The sequence below is a fragment of the Miscanthus floridulus genome, chromosome 11 (genome assembly GCF_019320115.1).
Source record: "Miscanthus floridulus cultivar M001 chromosome 11, ASM1932011v1, whole genome shotgun sequence".
Taxonomy (NCBI): Eukaryota; Viridiplantae; Streptophyta; class Magnoliopsida; order Poales; family Poaceae; genus Miscanthus; species Miscanthus floridulus.
The window spans coordinates 73,021,219-73,047,234 of NC_089590.1; the positions used below are offsets into that span (position 1 = coordinate 73,021,219).

The window sequence follows — 26,016 nt, forward strand, 5'->3', positions numbered from 1 at the left end:
TGGGTGTGGAATCCCAGGGTGGTTTGTTTGTTGTGGCATAATAATCGTGATGCTTGTGCGACTATGCGTTTTAAATAAGGGGCAAAAGTGAGGTAGCTTCCTTTCTCAATTAAAAAAGGGCTAGTCGCTGGATTAGCTAGTTGTGTCTAAAAATATCTCGAATGAGGCCGCAACAAATCTCCCTAGGAAGCGCCCGTCCCTCAGTGTCAACGACCGCGTCAGTGTTCGAGAGCCCACCGATGTGTCCACAGCCGTTGCGCATTTTCAAGACCAAATTTTGTCATTACATTAGAGGTACTCCTGCACAAGAGGCTGGCTCTAACAGGCACGTTTGATTCGGAACGAAAACCGTGATTTGCAGTTTACACGCCACACACATTCTGATTACAACCACATGGGATTGGTAAGCGAGCTTCACTCAGCTCGTTTTTCAGCCAATGGCTCGGATAAATGAACACGGCACAGGACGAAATTTAAGGTTATCATATCACTGTAACCACAGGCATTTTGTTTGAGTCTAAGTGCTCAAGCACAGCAGACAAACAAACAGCACTAAAATATGCAAGGAATACCAATCCTCACACACGGAAATGTTAGTAAAATGGACAGCATGATTGGGAATAGATTCAGCATGCACCGGAGAATGGGCGGAGTTCCCCGCTTTTCTCGAATGTGCTATGAGCCTATGAGCAGGGAGAAAGTTTCCACGAGGTGTTGCAGTAATCAAAAACCAAACGGAAGGCACTTCGTCCGTCCATTGGATGCAGGTGGAGACGTGGAGTTCACTGTGGCATGGTTGTGGTCTTGTGGAAAGCGAAGGGAAGAAATGTTGCCTGCAACGGGACGTCGGGCTCCACCATCGAAGTTTTGCCTCCAATCCTCGCGAGTAACTTGACGATGAAGTGGTGCCATATCAAGTCTGTTGTCCTATCCATTACAGTACACTGCAGTACTGCACACCTACTGCTGCTGAACCTGGACGGATGAACCAAGTCTTCAAAGACAAAATATATGGATGGAATCAAGTGTTGTAGAGAAATGAACTTCTGATGTTTTCGGAGATGAATTTGTCGTTAGAACCATTGCTTTATGTCTATAAAAAAGGCAAGTAGCAAGTGCGCCACTGAACACAGCAGCTGAACAATGAACCAAGACCTCGTGAAATATCAAGCATTATGCAATGAATACGATAGCCAATGTGCCATTTTGCTCATCAGCAAGAACACTTTTCTGAACTGTCACTCTCCATGACCTAAGTTAAGCAGGCTTTGCACACTAGAGCTACTTTCACATTTGAAGTCCCGGTTACCGATTCAATTGGTACAAGAAGTGGAAGAATCCAATGCTTAACATCAACAAAAGCTGACAAATTTAATGCTTAACATTTTTTAACGGATGCTGAACATTTCAAGACCATTTGAAAGTTAAGAAAAAAAATCTATATTCAAGTCAAACCAAAAGGATCATGGAGTAATATTACAGAACAGGAAAATTAGGTTTTAGTAAAATATGTATGATGGAACAGCAAAAGCTGAGGCAGAATTGGGTTTAACAAAGATATGCTAAAGAATTATCAGCCGCAGGCGGACAAGCCTACAGTGCTTGCAGTGCCATGCTATACAGTTAGATATACAAGCAAAAATGCCGGTCAGGTAGATTTTACATCTAGATTTCATGGTGTATAATATATGAATTTTTTTAATGAGCTCCATATTAAGATGGTACGCAGGATTTTTTTTCTCTCTTCAGTCCTACTCTTTTAAAACAAATTTTGTTCTTCTACTTAAAGACTCCCTCCGTTCCAAATTAATATAGTTTGTTTTAGCTTTGTCCTAAGTCAAAATTTTCTAACTTTAACCATATTTTGAGAAAAAAATGCATTAACATCTACAAATTAAAATAAATGCACTATCAAGATATTTCATGGATAAGTTAATGAAACTAATTTGATAATGTATGCAGTTTGTAACAATGAAAAAAAATAGAATATTGAAATGCTAGTGATTAGTTTATTTAATCATTAGGAGACCTTTTGGATAAGATCTCTTCTCTACAAAAAAAGGGACAACCTGCAGGTTTGCTAGAAGAATTCTTGTGCTGTGAGTGAGAGCATACTTTTGCATGCATGAAACTTTTTATCCCACAAATCATGGACAGTAATCAAAGTAGTATGGCACATAACTCAGCCCCATGACAAATAACGTTGCAAGACCCTGCCTCAAGGACAACTAATGTAGTGAGCAGAAAAGGCAACAGTGAAACATTTCATTTAGCAACTTCAGTCCAGTTCTGTTTATGCATATAGAACAGTTTTATTAAACATCTAGCATTACATACATAACAGGTTCATGATCAAGCATTTATAAAATGCTATAGAACATTATTGCTTCAAACACAGCATTATACTACAAAGAAATTCAGAGCTTCAAGAAAAGGTCATATTTTGCAAAACTAATCAGTTAACTAAACCTACTGGCATCACTCTCTTTCTGGTTTAGATGCATTTTCTCTCATTCAAGAGAAACGCTAAGTAGTACAAGCATCACATCTATTCACAGGATGAATAGATACAGCTGCATATGTAGTCTGCAGTTTTTTAGCCTGGCAGGCCAATCTCATGTGAAGTTTTAAAACAGATGATTCTGAACTGCAGCCAATAAATACTGCTTAGCTTAAACAGATTGTGACCTGAATTTATAAAATTTACCAAGCAAACTACACAATGTCAACATTTTCCCCAACAAGTCGCCAACAAAGTTACAAATAATAATACGTTGGCACACAAACACCCCAACCAAACTTAGGTATTCTTGTTGCAATCGTGAGTCAAGCCCACATCGCAATAAAGTACATGACAGTACGAGAAGAGAGGCACAGCAATATACACAACATCAACACCTAGAGTCATCGTGCAAAAGTTGGAGTAGTTTCATCAAATTAAGGGGGGCTTCTGGCCATCAACAGAAAATTTTCATACTGGCAAAAAAAAAAAACTTAAATTTATCCTTTTAAAAAGAAAGATACAGCAGTACCAAACAGCTAGATGATGATAGATCCCAGCAAAGTAGTATGGAGGCAGCGACCCACATCATGCTTAATCAGCAATTCAGCATCAAGAATTAGAGGTTCTTTTCACAACCAGAAAGATAAATTTTCAGACTTGAGTGGGCTAACATGAAGTATTCCCTCTGACCCCAAATACATTTTCACTAAAGTTGACTTCAATTAACAAAATCACTAGTTGCAGAAAACATATTAGTGATGCTACTGCTAACTCCTTAATTAAATGACCTCACTTGGTTTTCAATATATTTGAGATGGTGAATAAACCATTTTCCATGAAATATCCCTGATGTTGGTGGCACTTGGCAGTTAGGTACTACTGAAATAACGTCATTCAAGTTCATATGTCACAAGCAAAAAATCATGAACAGTAATCAAAGTTGGATGGCACATAACTTGGACACATTCTCAATAACGTGGAAAACCTTGCCTGAAGGAGAACTGATGTTTATGATCAAGCATTTATTATGAAATATAGCCCAATCCAACATTATTGCTTCAAACACAACTTTTAGTCTTTTATACTACAAAGATATTCAGAGGACTCAAAGCGAAAGCCTTATTTTACAAAATTAATTAGTTAACTAAACTTACTGATATCTCCCTCTTTCTGGTATAGATGCGTCTTCTCTACTCATTGAAGAGAAACACTAAACAGTACAAGCATCACATCTATGCACAGGATGAAAATAGCAAAATATGTAGTTTACAGGTTTACAAATTTTGCAGGCCAATCTCATGTGAAGTTATTCTTTTTTAAAAACAAATGATTCTGAACTGCATACAAATTGATCAAATTTACCAAACAAACTACAGAATTTCAACATCTTCCTCAACAAGTTGCCAACAAAGTTACATATAATAAATGGGCGCACAAACATGAAACATCTCAACCAAACTTAGGTAATCTTATTGCAATCTTGAGTCAAGCCTACATAGCCATAAAATACATGACAATATGAGAAAAGAGGCACAGGAAAATACCATGAAGGCACGAAGCAGCTCAGCCAGTGATCATGGTGCCCGTGCCCTCGTCTGTAAGAATCTCAAGCAGAAGGGAGTGTGGGACACGCCCATCAATGATACTTGCGGTATGTACACCTTGTGCAAGGGCGCGAACACAGCACTCAACCTTGGGTATCATTCCACCAGCTACCTTCCCGTCGGCCACCATCTGCCGCACCCCAGCAATGTCAATCTCCTTCACCAGGCTCCCAGGGTCATTACGGTCCGCCAGAATCCCAGACACATCCGTGAGCAGCAGCAGCTTCTCGGCGCCCACGGCAGCGGCAATCTCGCCAGCCGCTGTATCGGCATTGATGTTGTAGGCCTGCCCAGTCTCGTCGGCGGCCACGGTGGCGATAACCGGGATATGGCCCGCGGCGATGATGGGATGGAGGACGGTGGCGTCCACGCGCGAGACCTCGCCGACGAATCCCAGCGCCGCTGCGTTTGGGGACGGGCGCGCGGTGATGAGGCGCGCGTCCTTGCCGCAGAGGCCAACGGCGGTTCCTCCCGCGATGTTGATGAGGGAGACGAGGTTCTTGTTGACCTTCCCGACGAGCACCATCTCGACGACCTCCATGGTGAGCGCGTCCGTGACGCGGAGGCCGTCGCGGAACTGCGGCTCGACGCCGACGCGCAGCAGCCAGGAGTTAATCTCCGGACCCCCGCCATGGACGAGCACAGGGCGGAGGCCGACGCAGGAGAGGAGCACGAGGTCGCGGATCACGGAGGCCTGCAGCTCCGGGGACTTCATCGCCGCACCGCCGTACTTGACCACCACCGTCTTGCCCTTGAATCGCTGGATGAAAGGGAGCGCCTCCGAGAGCACGTCCACTCGGCTCAGCGCCGCGGTGGCAGCGGCCGCCGCCGCCGAAGGAGCTGGCGCAGCCGTGGATGTGGCAGAAATGCGGAGCCGCCTGCGACGGCAAGTAGGGGCCGCAAGGGGCCTGGCATGGTTGGAGCTGAGAGTGGAGCTCGAGGGCGGCGGGGATGGGACTGGGAGGAGCGAGTTGGAGAGGTGGGGTTTCGTGAGCATGGCTGCGTTGGCTGGGGCTGGACTCGGCGTTGGCGTTCGACGAAATGTCTAGGCCGAAAGGCTTTTCCTACTCGTTCATTTTACATTTCTCTAGTCGTGAGGGAGTATCTGCGGACAGTTTGGTTTTAAAACTTTATACATAATAATTTGTAGAAAAGTTTTCTTTTATTTTAGTTTTCTATTGAACCAAAACGTGTCACTTTAATCTTACTTTCCTAGGACCAGAGTCTGTTTGAATTCAAGCGTTAATTGCTACCTAGCTAAAAATTACTAGTCCACATGAACTCTAAATGGAAGAGCTAACATGTGAGTTAAGTTTTCATACAGGTCTTCAACTAATTTTAGCTCATCTAGTAACTATCTAACCATAGCTAATTTGGACTAATTTTTAGCCATCTATTAACTAGCCATGTGTATCAAACATGCCTTTAGTCGAGTCACAATAAAAAGAATACTTGAGACGAAAACTATTGAGTGTTTTTCCTTAAAGGAGATTAGCTTTTTCTAAAAGATTATCTCAAAGAAAACAACTCCGATATAAGTATTGTGGTTTGGGGATACCAACTAGCGAAGATAGGAAGGAATGAGTTGTCCCTCAGATCAACTTTGGCTTATCCTAAGTTAAACATTGATTAAATTTATAAAAAATATATTAATATATATGTGTTCAAATAAATACACAGGGACATACATCATGAAGAACTTAATGAACCTAATTTAAAGTTGTATAAATATTGGTGTGTTTTTCCATGAACTTGGTCGGAGTTAGAGAGATTTTGACTTAAAGACAACAAAATTGGACTATGATTTGAACGGATGAAGTAATTTCTCAACTTTTTAGGAGTGTGTTGGTTTAATTTTTGAGAGCATCTATACAAATCATTAGCTGTAAGCCTGTAACCTTATAGATAGGTTGTGCCGAGAAATTCAAGACGTCATCCTTAATCATTGTTTGTCATTGGAGAAGTGAACATTGCTCGGTTGCAAAACTCTATTACAACAATTCATATAAATCCAGAGAAGCTCCCACTCTCCCAGTACACATACTGACCGCAGCATCCTATAGATATCAATCTAACATAATGCCGCTCATAATTAGGAAAAAATATTATTTAATTACAAGGCTGTCACCTGCATAATAAAATTAAGGGGAATTTTGTCGTGGGACATCAGACAAACGTGGTATTTGCTGGTAGACACCGCCAACTCAGAAATATGCTCAGTACCATTATAAAATCGCGTTTCTTTGCCACCAAACACCGCAGCAATTAAAATATTAATTTTCACAGTTTGGGAGTGAGAAAGGGCAGTGAAAAGACCATATTGCCCCGTGGTCATCTTCCTCCTCCAGACTCCACCCGATGAGAGGTCCGTCCATGTCCTTCGATCACCGACGCTGCATCTGACGGCTGTGCGTGCCTTCGCCGCCCTAGCAGCGTAGTCCGAGGCGGACCTCGCGCAGCTCGATTCGGCACAGCACGGCAGCGTGCTTGCCCGTTTGTGCTCGGGGAGGGCGCACGAGCGCTCGCGCTTGGCTCGGCCATGGCCGGGACCTCGCGATCGCCAGAGCTGGCGGCAGTGGCGAGAACGGCGGCGGAGCTGGCTCCTCCCGCGTGGCATCGGCTGGACTCCTGCGCGAGGCCAGGGCCGGAGGACAGGCACAGCGGGCGCGGGCGGCCCTGCTGCCTCGCCGGAGCTGGGCGGGCACGGCCTCTCCGGAGCTGGGCGGCGAGCTGGCTGGGCGCCGGAGCCTGCAGCTGCGCGGCCATGGCGGCCTCTCCCGCGGCACGCGCGGCCGGGGCTAGAGCTGGCAGGCGCGGCCGCGCGGCCTGCTTGTGGTGGCCAGCTGAAGCGCCGCCGCGGGCAGGTAGCCGCAGAGTCCAAGGCCACGCCCCCGACAGAGGCCAATGGGAGCACGCAGCAGTACTCCATGTTCTTCTTCCTCCCGGACACGCGTGACGGCCTCTCGACCATGGTGGACATGGTCACCTCGTCGTCAGCGTACCTGTACGGCATATTGGCCGAGATGAAGGAGAGGCCTGTCAGCATCAAGCTGCCCAAGTTCGCAATCACCTTCAGCTGGGGTGACCTCAAGGGTGACCTCAGTCGGCTGGGCCTCTTGCTGCCGTTCTCGCTGGAGGTTGCCGACCTGAGTGGCATGTGCAAGGAGGACGATGGAGACCAAGTAGTCACCGGCGCTGCACGGGGGCCGACGTTCCTGTCCAAGGTTGCGCACACGGCGGTGGTCAAGATGGACGAGGTGGGAACCAAAGCTGCCTGCGTTCGAATAGCCGGTGAAAACTAGAGGTTGAAGACTAGGGCAGTTTAGACATTTCTTCTGCCTTCTCTCTCCTCGAAACTGAAAAATGAATAAAATAATCAACGTGGCGTCTCTCGGCCAAGAATCACAAATTTGTAATGTCCACTGGCAAATTTCGACGTTGGCGGTGTTCCCTGGCCAATTTCCTGTTTCTTTAGTGTTCCACAGCAAAATTCCCCTAAAATTAAAAAGTGGCCACACCAAAATACAGCTAGGGAATTGCATATATGATATACCACGTGGTTGCTTGGAAACATGAACTTACATTGATCTTTCCTACCTAGTGAGAGAGAGAGAGAGAGAGTCCAGGAGGAAAAGTTGGCAGTGCCTTTGCTCGAATTTTTTGTTTTTTAGTCTTTTTTTTGAATTTTTTCATAAATATACTTCTTGAGGTATGCTTTTAAAATGTGAACCCTTAGCTCAGCGTCATCGTTGGTGGCGCCGAGCTTACACGTCTCGACGCCTAGGTCTTGGGCTCGGCGTAGACGTGGCGGTGACTTGGCAGACACCTTGGCGCCGTAGATCTAGACGCCAAGGTGGTGTTTTAACCCGACGTCCAACCTTCCTGCCCGAGCCTTCTTCCTCTTCTTTCTCGTCCCTCTCGGGTTTTTTCTCACCCAACTTCGCCCTACCTCACGAATTGGCATATTGTACTTTAGAAATTTTGATTTGATCATAGATCTTCGAGAGCAAGGTATCCTCGCTTCCTCCTAGTTTTTTTCAAATCGACCCGGTATATATTAGTCGAATTTTTCAACTTAAGAATCATCATTACTTAGGGTTTTATGCAATTTTAATATTTATATTATACAACCGTAGGATGCCAAGACGTGGAAAAGCTACCAAACTAAGGTAACCTCAGCGCACGTTGTTATGATATGGGTTAATTGCTTTTGGTTCTTAGAACAAAAATGTCTAAATTGTAGTTATGGCCGGATGACCGTAAATGCCTTTGTTGGGTTCATAAACCCGGGGTCCCTAATGGACCTATTTCCCAGCAAAAGCTCAGCCCAGCAAACGATGTTGCGAACGACGCTCAACTCCTGGGTCGGCCCAGATACCTAACGACGACCCAAAAGAGTGATCTGGTCTCCGACCGGAAGGCCTGGCCAAGGAGGGACGATGTTCGCTTCTGACTCTGACCCGCCTCTCCGACCGAAAGGCCTGACCAAGGATGGGGCGACGCTCGCTTCCGACTCCAACCCGCCTCTCTGACCAGGAGGCCTAGCCAAGGAGGGGCGACGCTCGCTTCTGACTCTGAGCTGCCTCTCCGACCGAAAGTACACCGAACCTCTGCTTACAGCTCCTCTCCGACTGGCGCAGTCGGAGCTGACTGGAAAACGACCGAACGGGGATGCCCGCTTGGGTAAGGACCCAAAGAATTAGGTGGAGCAAGTAAGGCAGGGCTCTCTAGTCAACCGTAATACCGAGAACCGTACCCTACACACCTATAGGACAGTACTGACATGTCATGTCAGAAGGGTGCTCTACAACCTTCTAGATGTGTTAGAACACGAACAGTGTTATGGGCGCCGACATTTGTCCTACAGTATGGTAGGCGCCGACATTGGCCATACCAGAAGATCATGATGGAGCCAACCATATGCATCTGGGCATCAACAGTATTGTGGGCATCAACAAACCACCTTGTACCCAACGGCATAGGCAACAAGACTAGGTAGCACACACACTCTCTTTCTCTCACACTCTCTCTCTTGTAAGGCCATCCCCTTCATCTATAGAAGGGGATGCGCTCTCTCCAAAAGGAGGACGATTCTAAAAAACAACAGACGGATCACTCTGATTCTCTCTACTTGGCTCTAGAACTCTAAAGCCAAACAAAGCATACGTTTGAACTCTTAGCGCACGTCGGAGCTCCTGTCACTCTTGGCCCTTCGGTCTAGAGTCCGACCGAACCTCTAATACCCCCATCTTACTTCCTCTCGTTTGTAACCCCACAACAAACTTCGAGCACCTGGGCTCTGGAATAAAGTCACCGACCGACTCAAACTGGACATAGGGCACGTTGCCTGAACCAGTATAAACCCTGTGTCATCGAGTGCTAGGCCACTTCCAATCACAACGTACGACAAAACTAAAAATATTTACGTGTTGGTCACTTTTCACATCGACAGTTGGCGCCGTCCATGGGGAAGACATCGTATGTTCACGCCTTTGGTCATCAGATGGCCCACCTTTCTGCCATCTTCGGCATGGCGGGCTCAAGCAATACGACTTGCTTTGGCTCGCTGGAGTTTCCCGCGCTCCCACCTGTTGGGATGTGGGTTCCTCCCATCTTCGAGCCATCTCAGTCCTTCCTCTTCGGAAGTGTGGACTTCGTCGCCAATCGGCTTGGCATGCTTCACCTCCATGAGGAGGCACTTGTCCTAGCGCCCGTCGGAGGAGGAGCGTCCTCCATCGGCTCCGGGACACCCGACGACTTCAATGACGAGGCGCCTGGGCTTCGCTCCGAGCCTACACTAGCCTCAGACCCCACTATGAGTAACATACATACTGTTCTTTACGCGCTTTTTTATTTTTTCTGCTGACTCTCCGAAGGGACCTTGTTGTCCCTATCACGACTGCTATGTGACCGGTTCCCCTACGGCCTCGCATCCCCCGCGGACCCGTACGCATAGGGGCTCCAAAGGATGCTGGCACCGCCCTCTCTCACATCCGAATTCATGGGGACGGAGAGCTATGCTCCTACCTCTTTCCACGACCTCATGGATGATGAGGTTGAGAGCGATGGCTCCAGCATCGGTGATGTCATGGCACCTAGCCACCCTCTGTCCTAGGAGTGCGCTGTGGTAGACGCTCCGGGACAGCCGCCGGTGGTAGCGGAGTCTCTATAGACCCACACCCCTCTAGACCCTCATGCGGAGGCGCTCGCGTGTGCATAGGAGAACATCGAGGAGCTACGACAAAGGTGGCAGAACCAACCACTGCTTGCACCAACGCGCTCAGCGCAGCACAGTGCGCCACGTGTGCGTAAACCGGCGAGCGACGCCCGGGGTCACGTCCGCCAGGTTCAGTGCAACATCATCGATGGGGGGAATGATCTCCCATAGTTTGCTCGGGCTGGCCAGCACATCACCGCGGCGGCGATGCTTTTGTGTGGCCTTCCTGAGCCTGTCGACCCATAGGAGCAGGTGGTCCATCGGAACCTTTGGGCGCTGGAGGAGACCACCGCCGTTCAACATGCAGAGAGGTCCACGTCGTGCCACCGACTTGCGGCCTCTTTCCCTACCGAGGAATGGGGGCGCGCCAATCAAACTGCTCCATTTGCTCACCATTGCGGCCGCCGGGGGTGGAACCGGAGGGCATAGCTACGCCACGGCCTAACCCGATGCTCGCTCCACACCGGCCACCTATGCGTGAACGCCTCGGCCTGAACCAAGATGCTCATAGCGTCATCAGCAACCGACGTCAGGCCTGGCATGATGATGACATCCATCGGGCGACAGTGAGAGCAGGCGATATGGGCCCCGGTCGGACCATCGAGGGGAGCGGTGAAACACGCCCTAGGCATGGTCGCCGACCCAACGACCGGAGTCCTAGCTCGGATGGCCTGAGACCATGGGCCTTTGGTCGACGCATCCAGAGAGCGCCATTCCCATAGTGCTTCCGACCGCCTACCAACATCGCCAAATATACTGAGGAGATGAATCCCGGTATATGGCTCAAAGACTTCTGACTCGCCTACCGAGCCGAAGGAGCAGATGATGACCAATTCATCATTCAGTACTTCCCCATCTATGTGGGGGAACATATTCGAGCGTGACTCGAATTCCTCCCACATGATAGCATCCCTGACTGGGCGGACCACAAGAGGATCTTTGTTGAGAATTCCAGGGATGTATGTCTGCCCTGGGAATGCCTAGGACCTCAAGGGCTACCAACAGGAGCCCAATGAGTCCCTACATGTGTCGGTGTTTCGAGTAAACACCAACTAGTAAATTTGTATTTGTTACGCGTTAGGCCTGGATGGTGTGCTAAAAGACATGATGTTTATACTGGTTCGGGTAGAATGTCCCTACGTCCAGTCTGCTGCTGCTGCTCGTGTTATTAACACTAAAAGGTTCATAGTAGAGGTACAAATGGTCGAGAGAGGGACAGGTCCCAAGTCTCTGATGAAAAGGTCGAACAAGTACTGAGAGCTCGGTTGCTGCTCAGTTGTGTGTAATATGGTACGTGGTGTGTCGAATTGATCCGTCCCCTTAGTGGGGTTCCCCACCTTATCTTTTATAGATCAAGGGAGAGCAGGGGTTACAGATGAGAGAAAGAAGAAAAACCAGAGGCCAAGAAGGTCTTTCGAAGGTGTCGGGTCTTCCTTTTCCTTTGAGCCAGCCCCGCTGACATGGCAGACGGTGCTAGGGATAGCACGTTCGCTAATCTTCATAGGGCCATGCTCTGGCTTCATTCAGCAAGTGGTCACATCCCATCCTGCCCCGGCAAATGGCGCGACACACCAAGGTGCCGAGCCGTGACCCTACGGGGAGCAGACGGGGTGGTGACCATATGTCTGTTACTGTAGGTGATGTGAGTTCCCTCCTGGATCATAGTGGTTGTCATATACTTATGTCAGGATCCGCATCCGAGGGTTGATGGTGACGCCCATAACACTGTAAGACAAAAGTGGATGCCTACAACACTGTTCGGGCTCTGTCAAGCCTGGAAGGGCTTAAAGTGCCCGTCTGGTCATATCCTAATGTTATTTTCCTACAGGCATGCAGGGTATGGTCTTTGGTATTGTGGTTGACTTGAGTGTCCTGCCTTATCTACGCATGTAATTATGGCGAGGCGGAGTCCACCCCCGGACGTCGAGCGAGGTGGAGCCTAGCCCCTGGACATTGGGCGAGGCGGAGCCAGCCCTCAGTCGTTAGGCATGGTGAAGTCTACCTCCAGACGTCGGGCAAGGCAGAACTAGCCCCCGGATGTCGGGCGGGGTGGAGTCTGCCTACGGACATCGAGCAAGGCAGAGCCTGCTCCTAGACGTCAGGTGAGGCGGAGCCAGCCCTCAAGGATTGGGCGAGGTAGAGCCAACCCTCGGTTGTTGGGCAAGTAGTGTAGTTGCGTTCTTGTCTGTTCGGAAGCATCAATGTTTGATGGTTATTAGCTCCTCCTCTTTGGGTACCCTAGTATTAGGTCCCCGACAGTAGCCCCTGAGCGCACCTGACGGGTGTAGCCCCCGAGCCCCCGGGTGATTTGACTTGCTAGAGGGTGCGCGCGAGCGCACCCAACGGGTGTAGCCCCTGAGCCCCGGGTGATTCGGATAGAATCACCCGAGGGGTGATTTGACTTGCCAGAGGGTGCGCATGAGCGCACCTATTGGGTGTAGCCCCTGAGCCCCCGGGTGATTTGGATAGAATCGCTCGAGGGGTATTTTGATTCTCCAGAGGGTGCACGCGAGCGCTCCCGTCGAGTGTAGCCCCTAGGTGATTTGGATAGAATCGTCTAGGGGGTAATTCGGACCCTTCGTGGGTATGGCTGTGAGATTTGGTGTTTTGATAACTAGATAGTTTAAAGGGAACCCTAGTATCCTATTCGCGGGGATTCATCCAGGGTCAGCCCCATTGAGACTCGGTCGTGGATCAAGACTCCCTTGAGGCTCATGCACCTGAGTTTTGGCTGCTCGTGGGCCCATCTTTCATTGGGACGGCCGTCGAAACCATTGGGCCAACCCTCGAACTCATGGGCCTAGGTAGGTCAGAGAAACGCTTTTTGACCCGTATCCCTTCTGTAGGAAAAGAGTCATGATCTGCCCGGGAAGGCGAAACGTCCGGCGTGACTTTGGTAGGAAAGGATAGGGATTAGGGGCGCATATCCCGCATGGTGACATGGTGGTGAATCATGGCAGACATAGAGGTCTAGGTGGACAGTTGCCTTCCTCGCATCCGTCACCCCTATAAAACCAAAGGGTTCGCCCCCAGGGTTTCATACTTTGCCTCCTTGCCTTTGCATCTACAACTTTCGCCGCCAATCGCCTAAGCCTCCCACACCCGCATTGCAGCCGTCATCAAGCTTGCATCCACCCACCCTAATCATCTAATGGAACCGTGGTGTAGATCCGATGTCACCCTCCAGTGCCTGGAGGGCCTCGTTCACCGTGGCCTTCTTTGCGCGTGGACCGCCACCGAGGAGTGGCGGCTGCCCAGCAATGAGGACATGCCGTCACCACTCGAAGGCTACATTGTGTCCTTTGCTTCCTTCCACAAGCAGGGATTCGCCACTCCCGCCCACAAGTTCCTTCGAGGGTTGCTGAATTACTACAATGTGGAGCTACAACACCTCACTCCTAATGGGATCCAACACATTGCGGTGTTCATCGCCCTGTGTGAGAGGTTCTTGGGGATTAGTCCCCACTTTGACCTATGGTGGCATTTCTTTGCCGTCACCCTCCTGAAGAAGCGGGAGAAGAAGCATGAGATGAGCATGATGCGCCGGCATTCAGCTCCGCAACAACTAGGTAAATGAATACCTATCAATGTGTCTATCGACCTCCAACAAGGGGTGGCATTCGTATCAGTTCTACATCAAGGATGACGTAGACGCCCCCTTGCCAGTGTTCACCAGGTGCCTCATCGAAGAGGTCCCGGAATCATGGAGGAAGTGGGGGTCCCGAATAAAGACAAGAAGAAAATCTAGGACCATCTCGCCACCATCTAAATTCTAAAGGAGAGGGCGTGAAGGGGTCAGGGATCATCGGCGCCTATCATACGTGGAGGGTGGCACCGCTGATGAGTCACGCGCTTCCCCTATACCTGATGGTGCTTGGAGTGTCACTCAATGGGATGGCTCTCGCCGATGTAGCGCTCTCCCCCTCTGAAGTGGCGCGGCGCATCAAGGAGGTGATGGAGCCCCCGCGGAATGACACCGGTGCTATCCTTAACTTCATGTATCCGGTGCCGGGGCATCCCCCAATGTGGCCGAAACCAGGGTACATTGACTTCATAAGTTCTCTTTCCCCGTGCCTCCTTTTTAATCGAACTCTCGCCCCCTTGATTCTGATATTGAGATAGCGGGATCAGTCGAAGAGACTCGTCTTTATGGATCGCTCGGCCCCGCTACCGAAGGACCCACTTAGGGCGGCAGCGAATCACACCATGGCCTAGTGGTAGAAGAAGACAAAGGAGGTCAAGAGGAAAAAGAAACAGCAGGCACGAGAGCGAGGAGAGGAGACAGACAGTGATGACGATGATGATGACGACGACGACGACGATGAGGAAGATGACGAGGTAGTCGCAGACACCAAGTGGGGTGACCTGGGAAGTGAGGACGTGCTGACAGGTACCCACTCATCAATGCAGGGAACCTTCCCGTTCCACGCAAGGGAAGATGCGGCCATGAGGCCGGAGGAGGCGGGCCAGACCATCGGCCCATCCTTAGAACCATTAGGGGTGGGCGGATCTGCCGCCACTCCCAAGGTGCCAGCGAGGGGGGGGGGGAGTGGCCCCATCGCCGTGCCTCAGGAATTAGTGGGGACGGGTGGATCTGCCACCTCTCCTGAGGTGCTAGTGGGAGCGGGTGGACCCGTTGCCATGCCCCAAGAGCCGGCGGGGGTAGGCGGATCCACCGCTACGCCTGAGGTGTCGAGAGAGGAGAGTGGCTCCACCGCTATGCCCCCAGATATGAGGGAGGTGAGCCCCTCGGCCTAGGAGCAGGGGATAGGCTCAAAACGGTCTCACCCCGACAAGGTGGAGCAGGGAACTGGGGGTTCATCCCCCAAATGTCTCCACCACCCAACAATGCTAACATAAGTTACTGACTCCTCTGTTACCTCTATTTTTCTCTATTTTTCATAGTGACTCATGCCTTTTGTTTCTTCTGTAGCGTCGGGAGACGGGTCATATGGGGCACTTCTTTAGCACTGGCATCTAAGAAAACTGTCGGCCTTCAGGCAAGGCGGGGGCCACCGCCTGACGTCGCTCCCATTTTGGGCGAGAACAGAGCCGATGTCACAGCCTCGTTAGCTGGTCTAGCACCACCCACGGTGGTGCCCATGCCCTCGGTGGGTCAAGTGGTTGATGAGTCCGAGGGTGCGCCTTCAATGGTTGCTGCACAACCAGCGACAGAAGTGATTTTGTTGCCGACGCCGTAGCGGGCGGAGCTGTCGGCCGCACCCGTTGCGTCGACCACACCGGGTGTGGCATAGCCAGACGAGGTCCAACCAATGGAGGTGGAGGTAATGGTAGCTATGATGGATGGGTCATAGCCAGAGGCTGTGGTGGTGGCGCCTAAGGCAATGGCGCGTCCTATGATACCGGTGGCCCTAGAGATGACGTCCACTGTGGGCAGGACGGAGGGGGTCATGGCCAAGGGACCCTCGGACACCATGGCGGTTGCTAAGGAGATAGGCAAGGAGTTGTCCCTGGTCCTAACATCGGAGGGCCATGACCCACCCGTGCGGGATGAGCCCCTGCTCTGGTGGGTGAGTCCATAGGACCCATCGTACTAAACTCTTCACCCTCGATGATGTCATCTAGGGCATGGCGTGGAAGTCTCAACAAGGGGATCACGGCCACGCTGGAAGCTCTAAACTAGGCCAGGGGCACCCTTCGAGATGTCATCATCCCCACCGGCCAGGTATTTGCTTGGTCCTGCCTTTCGATCTCTTCTTTCTTCATCTATTTTTGTTTTTTGACCTTCGTCTTTTTTTAGTCTCTTATTGCTCGCAGCTAGGAGAAATCCTGGTTCCTTCATAAACACAAGGAGGATTGGGACCACCTCATCGATGAGGCATGGCTGCATAGAGACGTGATCGCCCAACTCCAACAGAGGGTGGCTGAGTTGACTCCCCTTGCCGTGGAGGCGGACAATCTTCGATGGCGGGACGCCGAGGCTCGTCGGGATGTGGAGGACGTCGATAAGTCTTTTGATGAACTATTGGAGAGGGCATGGTGGGATCTGGAGGAGGCTGCTAGAGTGCAAAAGGAGTGGGATGAGCTACTCTAGCGGGATGCCGAGACCCGCCAGCGGATCATCGATCTCCTGGCCAAGGCTGAGAAGGAGCGGGATCTTAGGCTTGGAGGCGAGGAGAGGTTCGTAGCCTTAGAGTAGACGGCGAAACTAGATGCCGAGGAGGTCGCTTGGCTATGCACGGAGCGAGACGAGCTACGCCATGCTATGGAGAGGATCCACTTGAAGCACGGTGCGGCCCACAGGGAGCATGACTAGGCTGTCCAAGAGCACGACGAGGCACAATAGAGGATTAGCTCCCTCCTAGCTAAGCTGGAGACCATGAAAGCCCATAAGCTGGAGGCCGAGGGTGCCGCTGTCGGACTGGCCATGGATCTTGCCGAGGCAAGGAGTCTTCTTTAGGCAGAGAGCGACGAGCTCGATGTCTTGAAGGTTGCCCTTGGCATAATCTGCGATGACCTACAGGTGGTGTAGGCGGAGGGGACCAGCTCGCTTGCAGCCTGTGCCATAGATATCACGGCGTGGGTGCGCCAACTAGAGAAGGAAGCTCTTCGCTTAGGGATCACCCAAGCCTTCGCCATTGCCTGCTCGCATTATGATGACAACATCGACTTGGAGGCGATGAGCCTTGGTTTCACGCCTGGCTATGAACCCTCTGAGCTAGATGAAATAGAAGTGGCGGTGACTCCTCTTGCTGAAACCCTGGCGAGCAAAGTTGAAGATATGGGTCTCCCCCGGAGGGGGTAGTTAGTCGAATGAGTCTGATGGACATTTATCTGTAATCTATGGACAGGTGTCGGCACTTTTGTATTTTGAAAATAGATTCGCAACTTCGTTTTGTTAAACAAATTCATAGTTTCATTTTGTTTGATTGAACTTGCTTTCTTCTTTTTTTGCATTCGAGAGAAAAGGTTTATGCAATCCGAACCCTTCCGATTGTTAAGATCATAGGGCCCAAGGTTTATAAGAGGAAAACTTCGATTGTGCTGGTGAGCAAAGTTGTCATAGCCATCAGGGCATGGGTTTTTTGCAGTTTGACCAGGCATGCATGGTTATTTGTTCCCACAAACCTTGCCACTAGCCTTTATGTGAGGAAGAGGTCCGATGCAGTGACTGTTTCGAAAAAGGGGGTTTTATACCTTTACTAGCCCCTGAGTGGGATCCGACACCTTGCGGTTGCTGGGGTTGAGTGTCACTGGAGACCGAAGAGAGGATAGCGAAACTGCTCTTGTATTCACACATACCCCTTCCTTAGGATTTTAGCTATCATTCTGTGACCATGCGTTTGTCACTCCTTGCAAGTCCAACATTCCCCAAGCCTCCACGCGTGGTGGGGATTCGGTCAAGGGTCGGCTTGTTTTTGTGACTGTCGCCCCATCTGTGGTTTTCGCAACCGGAGGGGTTGAGGCGACGTCACTTGCCTCGATGGCTCGAGTGACGCACTTGATGAGCTCGCTAACGGGGATGTTCAAATGAAATCCGGTCCTGTCACTTATGACAGGGTCAGCAAAGCCCTCGGGTGGCATTCCATTGCTCCTTAACCAGCCTTCCAACAGATTCCCCCTCAATGGGGATTCTATGGGCTCGGCTAAAGGTTGGATCAAACAAGAAGGTTGAGATGACCCTATCCGCCTCTATGTGGGTCGGGTGAAGACCATTGAGGCTCATCTGTGTTTTCTCCCCTGGCTCTTGTTCGACGTGAGGTGGCCTTGGGCCCTTTGCGGGCCAGCCTTCGAACCTCGGTCTCTCGATCTAGCATCGGGTGGCTCAAGCCCCCAAGCCCCTTGGAATCTAATAAGGGTCGGCCGTGTTTCACATGTCACCCTGTCCTCAGTTTCTGCAATCAGAGGGGCTGAGCTAATGACACTTGCCTCGACGACTCGAGTGTTGCGCTTAATGAGCTCGCTAATAGGCACGTTCGAGTGGAATATAGGTCAGTCATCCGCTGGCAGGGTCGATAGAGCCCTCATGTGACATTCCATGACTTCGTAACCCTCCTCTCAATAGATGCCCGAGCCATCTGATAAGTTCGGGTGGCCCATTGGCCTCTCCCCGATGAAGATTCTATGGGTTTGGCTTGGGGTTAGAATCAAACAGAAAAGGTCAAGATGTCCCTGTCTGCTTCTAAGTGGGTTCGGGCAAGGCCACTGGGGCTCATCTCGGTTTTTCTCCCCTGGCTCTATTTGACAGGAGGCGGACTCGAGCCCTTCATGGTCCGGCCTTCAAACCTTGGTCAGTTGCTGCTCATGTCGAATGAGGCGACTACCGCTTCCTGATGCGACGTGAAGCATTGAGATGCGGCAATTGCATATGCAACGCTTGAATATATGGAGTGAATGTATGATATAATCGAAACAAAAGCAAGGGTCGGTGATGTTACCTTGGTGGCATGAGTGACCGGAAGCTCTTACCGGACATGTCCATGCGGGTTTTGGGTCCGACGTTTGCGACGGGGCTAATGTAACCTACACGAGTATTATAGTTTTTCATTTCTATCTCTCGACAGCGATCCGAGTCGTTCGATCAACTTGGGCGACCTGATAGCTTCTCCTTGAGGGAGATTCTATAGGTAGACCCCTCTGAACCCTTCTCGAGAAGGGGGATGCTAAAGCTTGGGGTACGGGGACAAGGAATTTGATCACGCTTGTGAACAAAAACGATGTAGCCGCTGGGGCGTAGGGTCTAGCGATTCGACCAGTTTTACTCAAAGTTCACACCCGCACACCGTGCCTCTAGTTTTTAAATGTAAGGCAGGGTCTAGCGAAGAGAATGTCTAAACGAGTGGACACTCTCACCAGCCCTCGAGCGATGTCTGCGCCCCTGCCGTTGCTGGGGTCAGAGGCTCGGTAGTGAAATTGATACATAAAGTAAGTAAATAAGGATGCTTATCTTTCGGTGGCCCTTTGGTTTCTCAACCCCATCGCTTGGCATTCGCCTAGGCCATCTGATTGACCCAGGAGGCCCATTGGTCTCCCCTTGATGGAGGTTCCGTTGTTGGGCCCTTCTAGGTCCTGCCTAGGAAAGTGGAGAGCCGCCTGCATGCGGCTAAGGCTTGTTTCTCATGCCCAGCGTGCCATAGTGGTGGGCCATGCCTAGGCCACATCCCATTTGACCAGGCGCCATCTCATCGAGCAGGGCACGTCCTGTTGGTCAAGATGCGTCTCATCGAATTCCCATCCGCATCAAATAGGGGAAGGGAGAGAGTTTTTTGCCCCAACCCTTCGCCTTTCTCCAAATGTTGTGTCTCCTTCTTAAATAGGGGAATGGAGAGGGTTCTCATCCCATTCCTCTGCCTATTCCAAAGCTACTACCTCTCCTCCTTCCTTTTCGCCGAATGCATTCGTGCGTCGCGATGGTTTCTAAGTGAGAGAGGGTAATGCGAGGGAGAGGAGAACTCATAGATCCGCTCATGAATCTGGAGCACGATGTCGAGCTAGAGGTCATCCAACGTAAATGAGATGGTGCTGGCTGCCTTCGCCGAGAAGGGACTGCTTCCGCCGAAGGAGGAGGCACTCTAGAAGGTGCTGCACGTCGTCGGCTTTGTCACCGTCTATGAGGCCTTCATCAGGATGGAGCCGTACGGAGACTTCTTCCAGCGAATCTTCTCCGGGCAAGCCTTGTCGATGGGGAAGCCGCCCAGGACTACACCGATGGGGGGTTTTGCCCTTGCAGCCGCTCAGGTCAGCCAGTTCATGAAGTTTGATGAGATGTCAGAGACATCCATTAGCCATGGTGGCCATACTTCGGCGGGCAGCACCCCCGTCTAGGTGCCATTGTCAGGGTTGTGGCTGATCACGATGGCATAGTCCCTGGATGCCCTATCGAAGACACCATGGTCAGCGATGTGGTGCTCGACATTGCAGACGATGGCGCCCTTAGGGATCCTATGAAGCAGTAGGACATTGGCGATGGAGAGCGTGGCATGGCGGTCGTAGTAGTATTTAGAGTAGAAGTGGTCTACAAATGTAACCATTAAGTTGTGGGGGAGCCCCCGTGTGAACAGTTTTTTGTATTCATGAATACATCTATCCCTTTTTGTGATGAAATCACTTTGTAAGCGATGAATTTGTGCAAAAATGAACAAGTTCTCAAATTTCATTACGGCAAATAGCTTTTCAGCTCTTCTCCCTCTTTTTGTAAAAGTGGTTCAGTGTCTTCTGACCCTTCCCGTAGTTAAGGTCGTAAAAAGCTCAGAGTGTGGGCGAGCCAATTCTGATCACACTGATGAACAAGGAGACCATAGCCGCTGAGGCGTGGGTTTCCTACAGTCCTACCAGTTATACTCGGAGCTTGTTCCTGAAATCCTAGCCCTTAGGACTTACCATGAGAAAAAGGGAAAACACAGAGAATGTTTGTAAGATAAACATACTCATACTAGCCCCCGAGTGAGGTCCAACCCCTCGCACTTGTAGGGGTTAGATTTCATAAAAGATTAGGGATTTTGATGACAAAACTGATAAGAGAAAGTATGCGTTTATTTAGGGGTAAAAATGATGTAGATACTCGATGTTCCAGGCATTAGTGAAGACATCGCCATCGATGGTTTTCAACTTGTAGGCGCCTGGCCAGAGTACTTTTGTGATGACGTATGGCCCCTCCTAGGGTGGGGAGAGCTTGTGGCGGTCCTTGTTGCTCTGGATAAGGCGAAGGACTAGGTCCCCGACGTTGAAGGCTCATCCCCACACCCATTGGCTATGGTACCATCGCAACACCTATTGGTACTTGGCTGAGTAGAGGAGGGCGACATCATGTGCTTTGTCCAGCTAGTCCATGGCGTCCTCGTGGGATGCCTTAGCTCCCTGTTCATCATACACCCTGATCCTTGGTGCTCTATAGTCAAGGTCGGTTAGGAGGATGGCCTCGGAACCATAGACCATGAAGAAGAGTGTGTAGCTGGTGGCTCGACTGGGGGATGTTCTCAGGCTCCAGAGTACTAAAGGAAGCTTAGAGACCCAGCGTGTGCCAAATTTGTTCAACCGATTGAAGATCCTAGGTTTGAGGCCTTGTAGGAGCATACCGTTTGTGCGCTCGACCTGCCTGTTGGTTTGGGGGTGCGCGATGGCGGTCCAATCGACCTAGATGTGGCATTCATCATAGAATCGAAGGAACTTCTTGCCAGTGAACTGTGTGTCATTGTCCGTGATAATGGAGTTCGGTACTCCAAAGCGATGGATGATGTCTAGGAAGAACAACACGGCTTGCTCAGACTTGATCATGGAGATTGGCCAAGCTTCTATCTATTTTGTGAACTTATCTATGGTGACAAGCAAGTGGGTGTATCCTCCAGGCGCCTTCTTGAGAGGTCCCACCAGTTCGAGCCCCTAGACCATGAAGGGCCACATGATAGGGATCATCTAGAGTGCCTAGGCCAGGAGGTGAGTTTGCCGAGCGTAGTACTGACACCCTTCGTAGGTGCGCATGATCTGCTCGGCGTCGGCTACTGTAGTGGGCCAGTAGAAGCCTTGTCAGAATGCATTTCTAACCAAGGTTCTAGGCGTGGCATGGTGACCGTAGACCCCACTGTGGATATCACTCAGCAAGTGCTTCCCCTGCTCGATGGGGATGCAGCGCTACAGGATCCCAGTGTGGCTTCGTTTGTAGAGTTCGCCCTCCATAAGAACGAAGGATTTGGCATGGCGTGCGAGCCGTTGAGCCTCCACCTTGTCCGTTGGCAGCGTGTCATGGAGTAGGTAGTTGAGATAGAGCGTTCTCCAGTCGACCAGAGGGTCAGGCTCTGTTACTAGATCTTGTTCAAGCTCTATGACCTCGGGGCCAAATGGATCCGTCGGCTAGTTAGCCCCTGGGGCCAGATTGGGCGGACCATCGTTGGCCTTTTCCAACCCTTCGTAGCACACTGAGGGCTTGTGTTGGTCGCTGGTGAAGACTCCTATTAGCACCGGCTCTCATCCTGATGCTGCCTTCGCAAGCACGTTGGCCGCCTCATTGAGGCACCTCAGGATGTGATTGAGTTCGAGGCCGTCGAATTTGTCCTCCATTCGTTAGACTTCTCAGTAGTATGCAACCATCTTGGCATCGTGACAACTTGACTCCTTCATGACTTGGTCAATGACTAGCTGGGAGTTTCCCCGAACGTCGAGGCATCGGATGCCCAACTCAATGGCAATGCGTAGGCCATTGATGAGTGCTTCATACTCAGCCACATTATTGGATGAGGGGAAATAGAGACAAACCATGTACCTCATGCGTACCCCGAGGGGTGATATGAAAACCAGCCCTACGCCCCTCTTTATCAACAACCGATTGAAGTACATCGTCCAGTACTCTTGGTCGACTATCGCTGGTGGCATTTGGACCTCGGTCCACTCTGCGACGAAGTCAGCCAACTCCTAGAACTTAATCGTTGTTCGGGAGGCATACGTAATGCCCTGATCCATCAACTCAAGTGCCAATTTTGCGGTTCTTCCCATGGCGTCCTGGCTTTGGATGACCTCGGCAAGGGGGAATGACATCACGACTGTCATCGGGTGTGACTCGAAGTAGTGGCGTAGCTTCCTTTTGGTGATGAGGCCGACGTACAAGAGCTTCTAGATTTGGGAGTAGTGGGTCTTAGAGTCAGATAATACCTCATTGATGAAGTACATAGGGCGTTGCACCTTGAGGGCATGCCCCTCTTCTTCTCGCTCCGCTACCAGGGTGGTGCTGACCACTTGCGCGGTGGCCGCTATGTATAGCAGAAGGGATTCTCCATCGGTTGGAGGAGCCAAGATTGGGGCCTTTGTCAGAAGCAGTTTGACCATGTCAAGTGCCTCCTGGGCCTTGGATGTCCATTCTAAGTGGTCAGCTTTCTTTAGGAGTCGATAAAGGGGGAGACTTTGTTTGCCGAGGCGTGAGATGAATCGGCTGAGTGCGGCGAGGCACCCTATGACTCATTGAACCCCATTTATGTTTTGAATTGGGCCCATCCTTATGATGGCTGAGATTTTCTCTAGGTTAGCTTTGATGCCACGCTCGAAGACGATGAAGCCGAGCAGCATGCCCCTTGGGACCCCAAAAATACACTTCTTGAGATTGAGTTTGATGCCATTCACTCTGAGTTTTGCAAAGGTTTGCTCAAGATCAGCAACGAGGTGGTTAGCCTATTTGGACTTGACCACGATGTCGTCAACGTAGGCCTCTGCCCGATGTGGTCCCCGAAGCATTTGAGCATGCAGCGCTGGTATGTAGCCCCAGCATTCTTCAGACCGAACGGCATTGAGATGTAGTAGAATGATCCGAAGGGGGTGATGAAAGATGTCATGAGCTAGTCAGACTCTTTCATCATGATTTGATGGTACTCGAAGTATGCATTAAGGAAGCAGAGGGTTTCGCACCTTGAGGTAGAGTCAACTATTTGGTCTATGCGCGGCAAAGGAAATGGATCCTTTGAGCATGCCTTGTTGAGACCCGTATAGTCAACACACATCCTCCATTTCCCGCTCTTCTTTCATACAAGGATGGGGTTGGCTAACCACTCTGGGTGGTATACTTCTTTGATGAATCTGGTCGCTGAGAGCTTTGCTATCTCATCGCCGATGGCCTAACATTTCTCCTCATCGAAGCGGCACAGGCGTTGTTTCACCAGCTTGGAGCCTAGTCGGATCTTCAAGGTATGCTCGACGACTTCCCTTGGGATGCCTGGCATGTCTGAGGGTTTGCACACAAAGATGTCTTTGTTAGCACGGAGGAAGCCAATGAGCGCGCCTTCTTATTCGGAGGAAAGCATGGTACCAACGCGCACCATTTTACCCTCGGTGCTCTCGGGGTCTATGAGGACTTCTTTAGAGCCCTCTATAGGCTTGAACGACCTAGTTGACTTCTTGGCATCGGGTGCTTCTTCGGTGGCCTCCTCCTTGAGGGCGGCGAGCTCCTCGGAGGCGACGATTGCTGCGACGTGACCACAGCACTCAACCTCGCACTCATAGGCACGCTGGAAGGAGGTGCCAACAGTAATGACCCTATAGGGGCCCGATATTTTTAGCTTGAGGTATGTATAGTTGGGGATGGCCATGAACTTCTTGTAACATGGATGTCCTAGGATGCCGTGGAAGGTTTCAGGGAACCCAACCACCTCGAAGGTGAGGGTTTCCGTCCTATAATTGAACTAATCCCCGAAGGTGATGGACAGATCAATATGCCCTAGTGGCATGGCCTGCTTTCTAGGCATGATGCTATGGAAAGGTGCTCGGGTCGGGTGGAGGCATGTCTGGTCGATGCCCATTTCATCGAGCATCTTGGCATACATGATGTTGAGGCCGCTGCCTCCATCCATCAGTATTTTGGTGAGCCGCTTTGGCTGATGGTTGGGTCGACCATGAGCGGATATCTCCTTGGATGTGGGACACTCTCTAGGTGGTCGGTCTGATCGAAGGTTATGGTGGACTCGGACCACTGGAGTAAGGAAGGTGTGGCTGGTTCGGTCGTATAGACCTCACAGCGCGCAACCTTCTGACAACATTTGAAGTCGTAGGCCGCCAATCCTCCAAAGATCATGAGGTAGTCGTTTGGCGTTGGAAAGCCGTCATCCTTCTCCTTGGCATCGTCCATGGTGGGGGCAGGATCCTTTCCGTGCTCCCCTTTGTTGGAGCCTCCGGACAAGAACCACCGCATGAGGCTGTAGTCCTTGTACAGATGCTTAACCGGGAAGGCATGGTTCGGGCATGGCCCCTCAAGTAAATTTTTGAAGTGGTTCGGAGTGCCCTCCGTGGGCTTCCGACCACCCTTGCGGTCAGTCGTAGCTATGAGCGGGTCCTCACGCCATTGCTTCTTGTTCTTCCTTTTGGTGGAACGATTGGAAGTGCCTTCACCGGCACCCTTGTCCCGCCTTGCCTTACCATCGAGATGATCGAAGATTGCTCTGACTGCCTCTTCTCCTAAGGTGTGGCTGGTGGCGATGTCTAGGAGTTCCTTGGTGGTTCATGGGCCCTTGTGTCCCAGCTTATGAACCAAAGACTCACAGGTAGTCCTGGACAGGAAAGCCCCTATAACGTCGATGTCGGCAATGTTAGGTAGCTCATTGCACCATCGGGAGAAGCGCTGGATGTACCCATGGAGGTTTTCACTGGCCTTCTATCAACAGTTTTTGAGGTCCCATAGGTTCCTAGGGCACTTGTATGTGCTCTAGAAGTTCCCCACAAAGATCTCCTTCAGGTCCACCCAACTCTGGATTCTGTTGGACGACAAGTGTTCCAACCATGCTTGTGCCGAATTGGCCAAGAATAGTGGAAGGTTGCGGATAGTGAAGTCATCATTATCTGCACCACCACCTTGGCAGGCAAGCCGATAGTCTTCGAGCCATAGTCCAAGGTTTGTTTCCCAGAGTACTTTGGGATGTTGGTCGATGGTTGGTACCTTGGCGGGAAGGCAACATTGAGGATGTGCTGGGTGAAGGCCTGAGGACCCGGCAGACCGAGGCTCGGACTTTGGTCCTCGCCGCTGTCGTAGAGTCTGCCACGACAAGGATGATAGCCGCGACTGGCTTCCTCTCTTGGATCGCCATGGGTATGCCTGCTAGCATCGAGAGTGCTATGTGTGTCATGGTTACTGTAACACCCTAGGTGTTTGGCTTCCACATTTGCACTTGCATTTCATAAACATGAGCATCATTCACCCATTCATGAGCTTAGATTTTTTGGAACATGCTTTTGAAACATTGCAACATATGTTTATATTCCAT

At 50.7% G+C, this 26,016-nt stretch overlaps 3 protein-coding genes across 4 annotated transcripts; 1 reads left to right on the top strand and 2 right to left on the bottom strand.

The window, feature by feature from the left end:
* Positions 1-473: 473 nt before the first annotated feature.
* LOC136493398 (uncharacterized) lies at positions 474-5,139 on the bottom strand. 2 transcript variants are annotated; one of them, XM_066489479.1, is made up of 2 exons: positions 4,048-5,139; positions 474-975 (listed from the first exon to the last, which is right to left on the bottom strand). In XM_066489479.1, the coding sequence occupies exon 1, from the start codon at positions 5,102-5,104 to the stop codon at positions 4,067-4,069; it is 1,038 nt and encodes a 345-aa protein (XP_066345576.1). In that variant the 5' UTR covers positions 5,105-5,139; the 3' UTR covers positions 474-975; positions 4,048-4,066. The 2 variants fall into 2 exon arrangements, with proteins under 2 accessions (XP_066345576.1, XP_066345577.1); XM_066489480.1 differs by lacking the exon at positions 474-975 and adding an exon at positions 2,875-2,976.
* A 1,937-nt stretch (positions 5,140-7,076) lies between these two features.
* On the top strand, positions 7,077-7,409 carry LOC136492191 (putative serpin-Z5). The gene has a single exon (XM_066488294.1). The coding sequence runs from the start codon at positions 7,077-7,079 to the stop codon at positions 7,407-7,409; it is 333 nt and encodes a 110-aa protein (XP_066344391.1).
* Positions 7,410-24,048: 16,639 nt separating this feature from the next.
* LOC136492192 (uncharacterized) lies at positions 24,049-24,887 on the bottom strand. Its single transcript, XM_066488295.1, has 2 exons — positions 24,786-24,887; positions 24,049-24,444 (listed from the first exon to the last, which is right to left on the bottom strand). Exons 1-2 carry the CDS (start codon positions 24,885-24,887, stop codon positions 24,049-24,051), a joined length of 498 nt encoding a protein of 165 aa, XP_066344392.1.
* Positions 24,888-26,016: the final 1,129 nt, after the last annotated feature.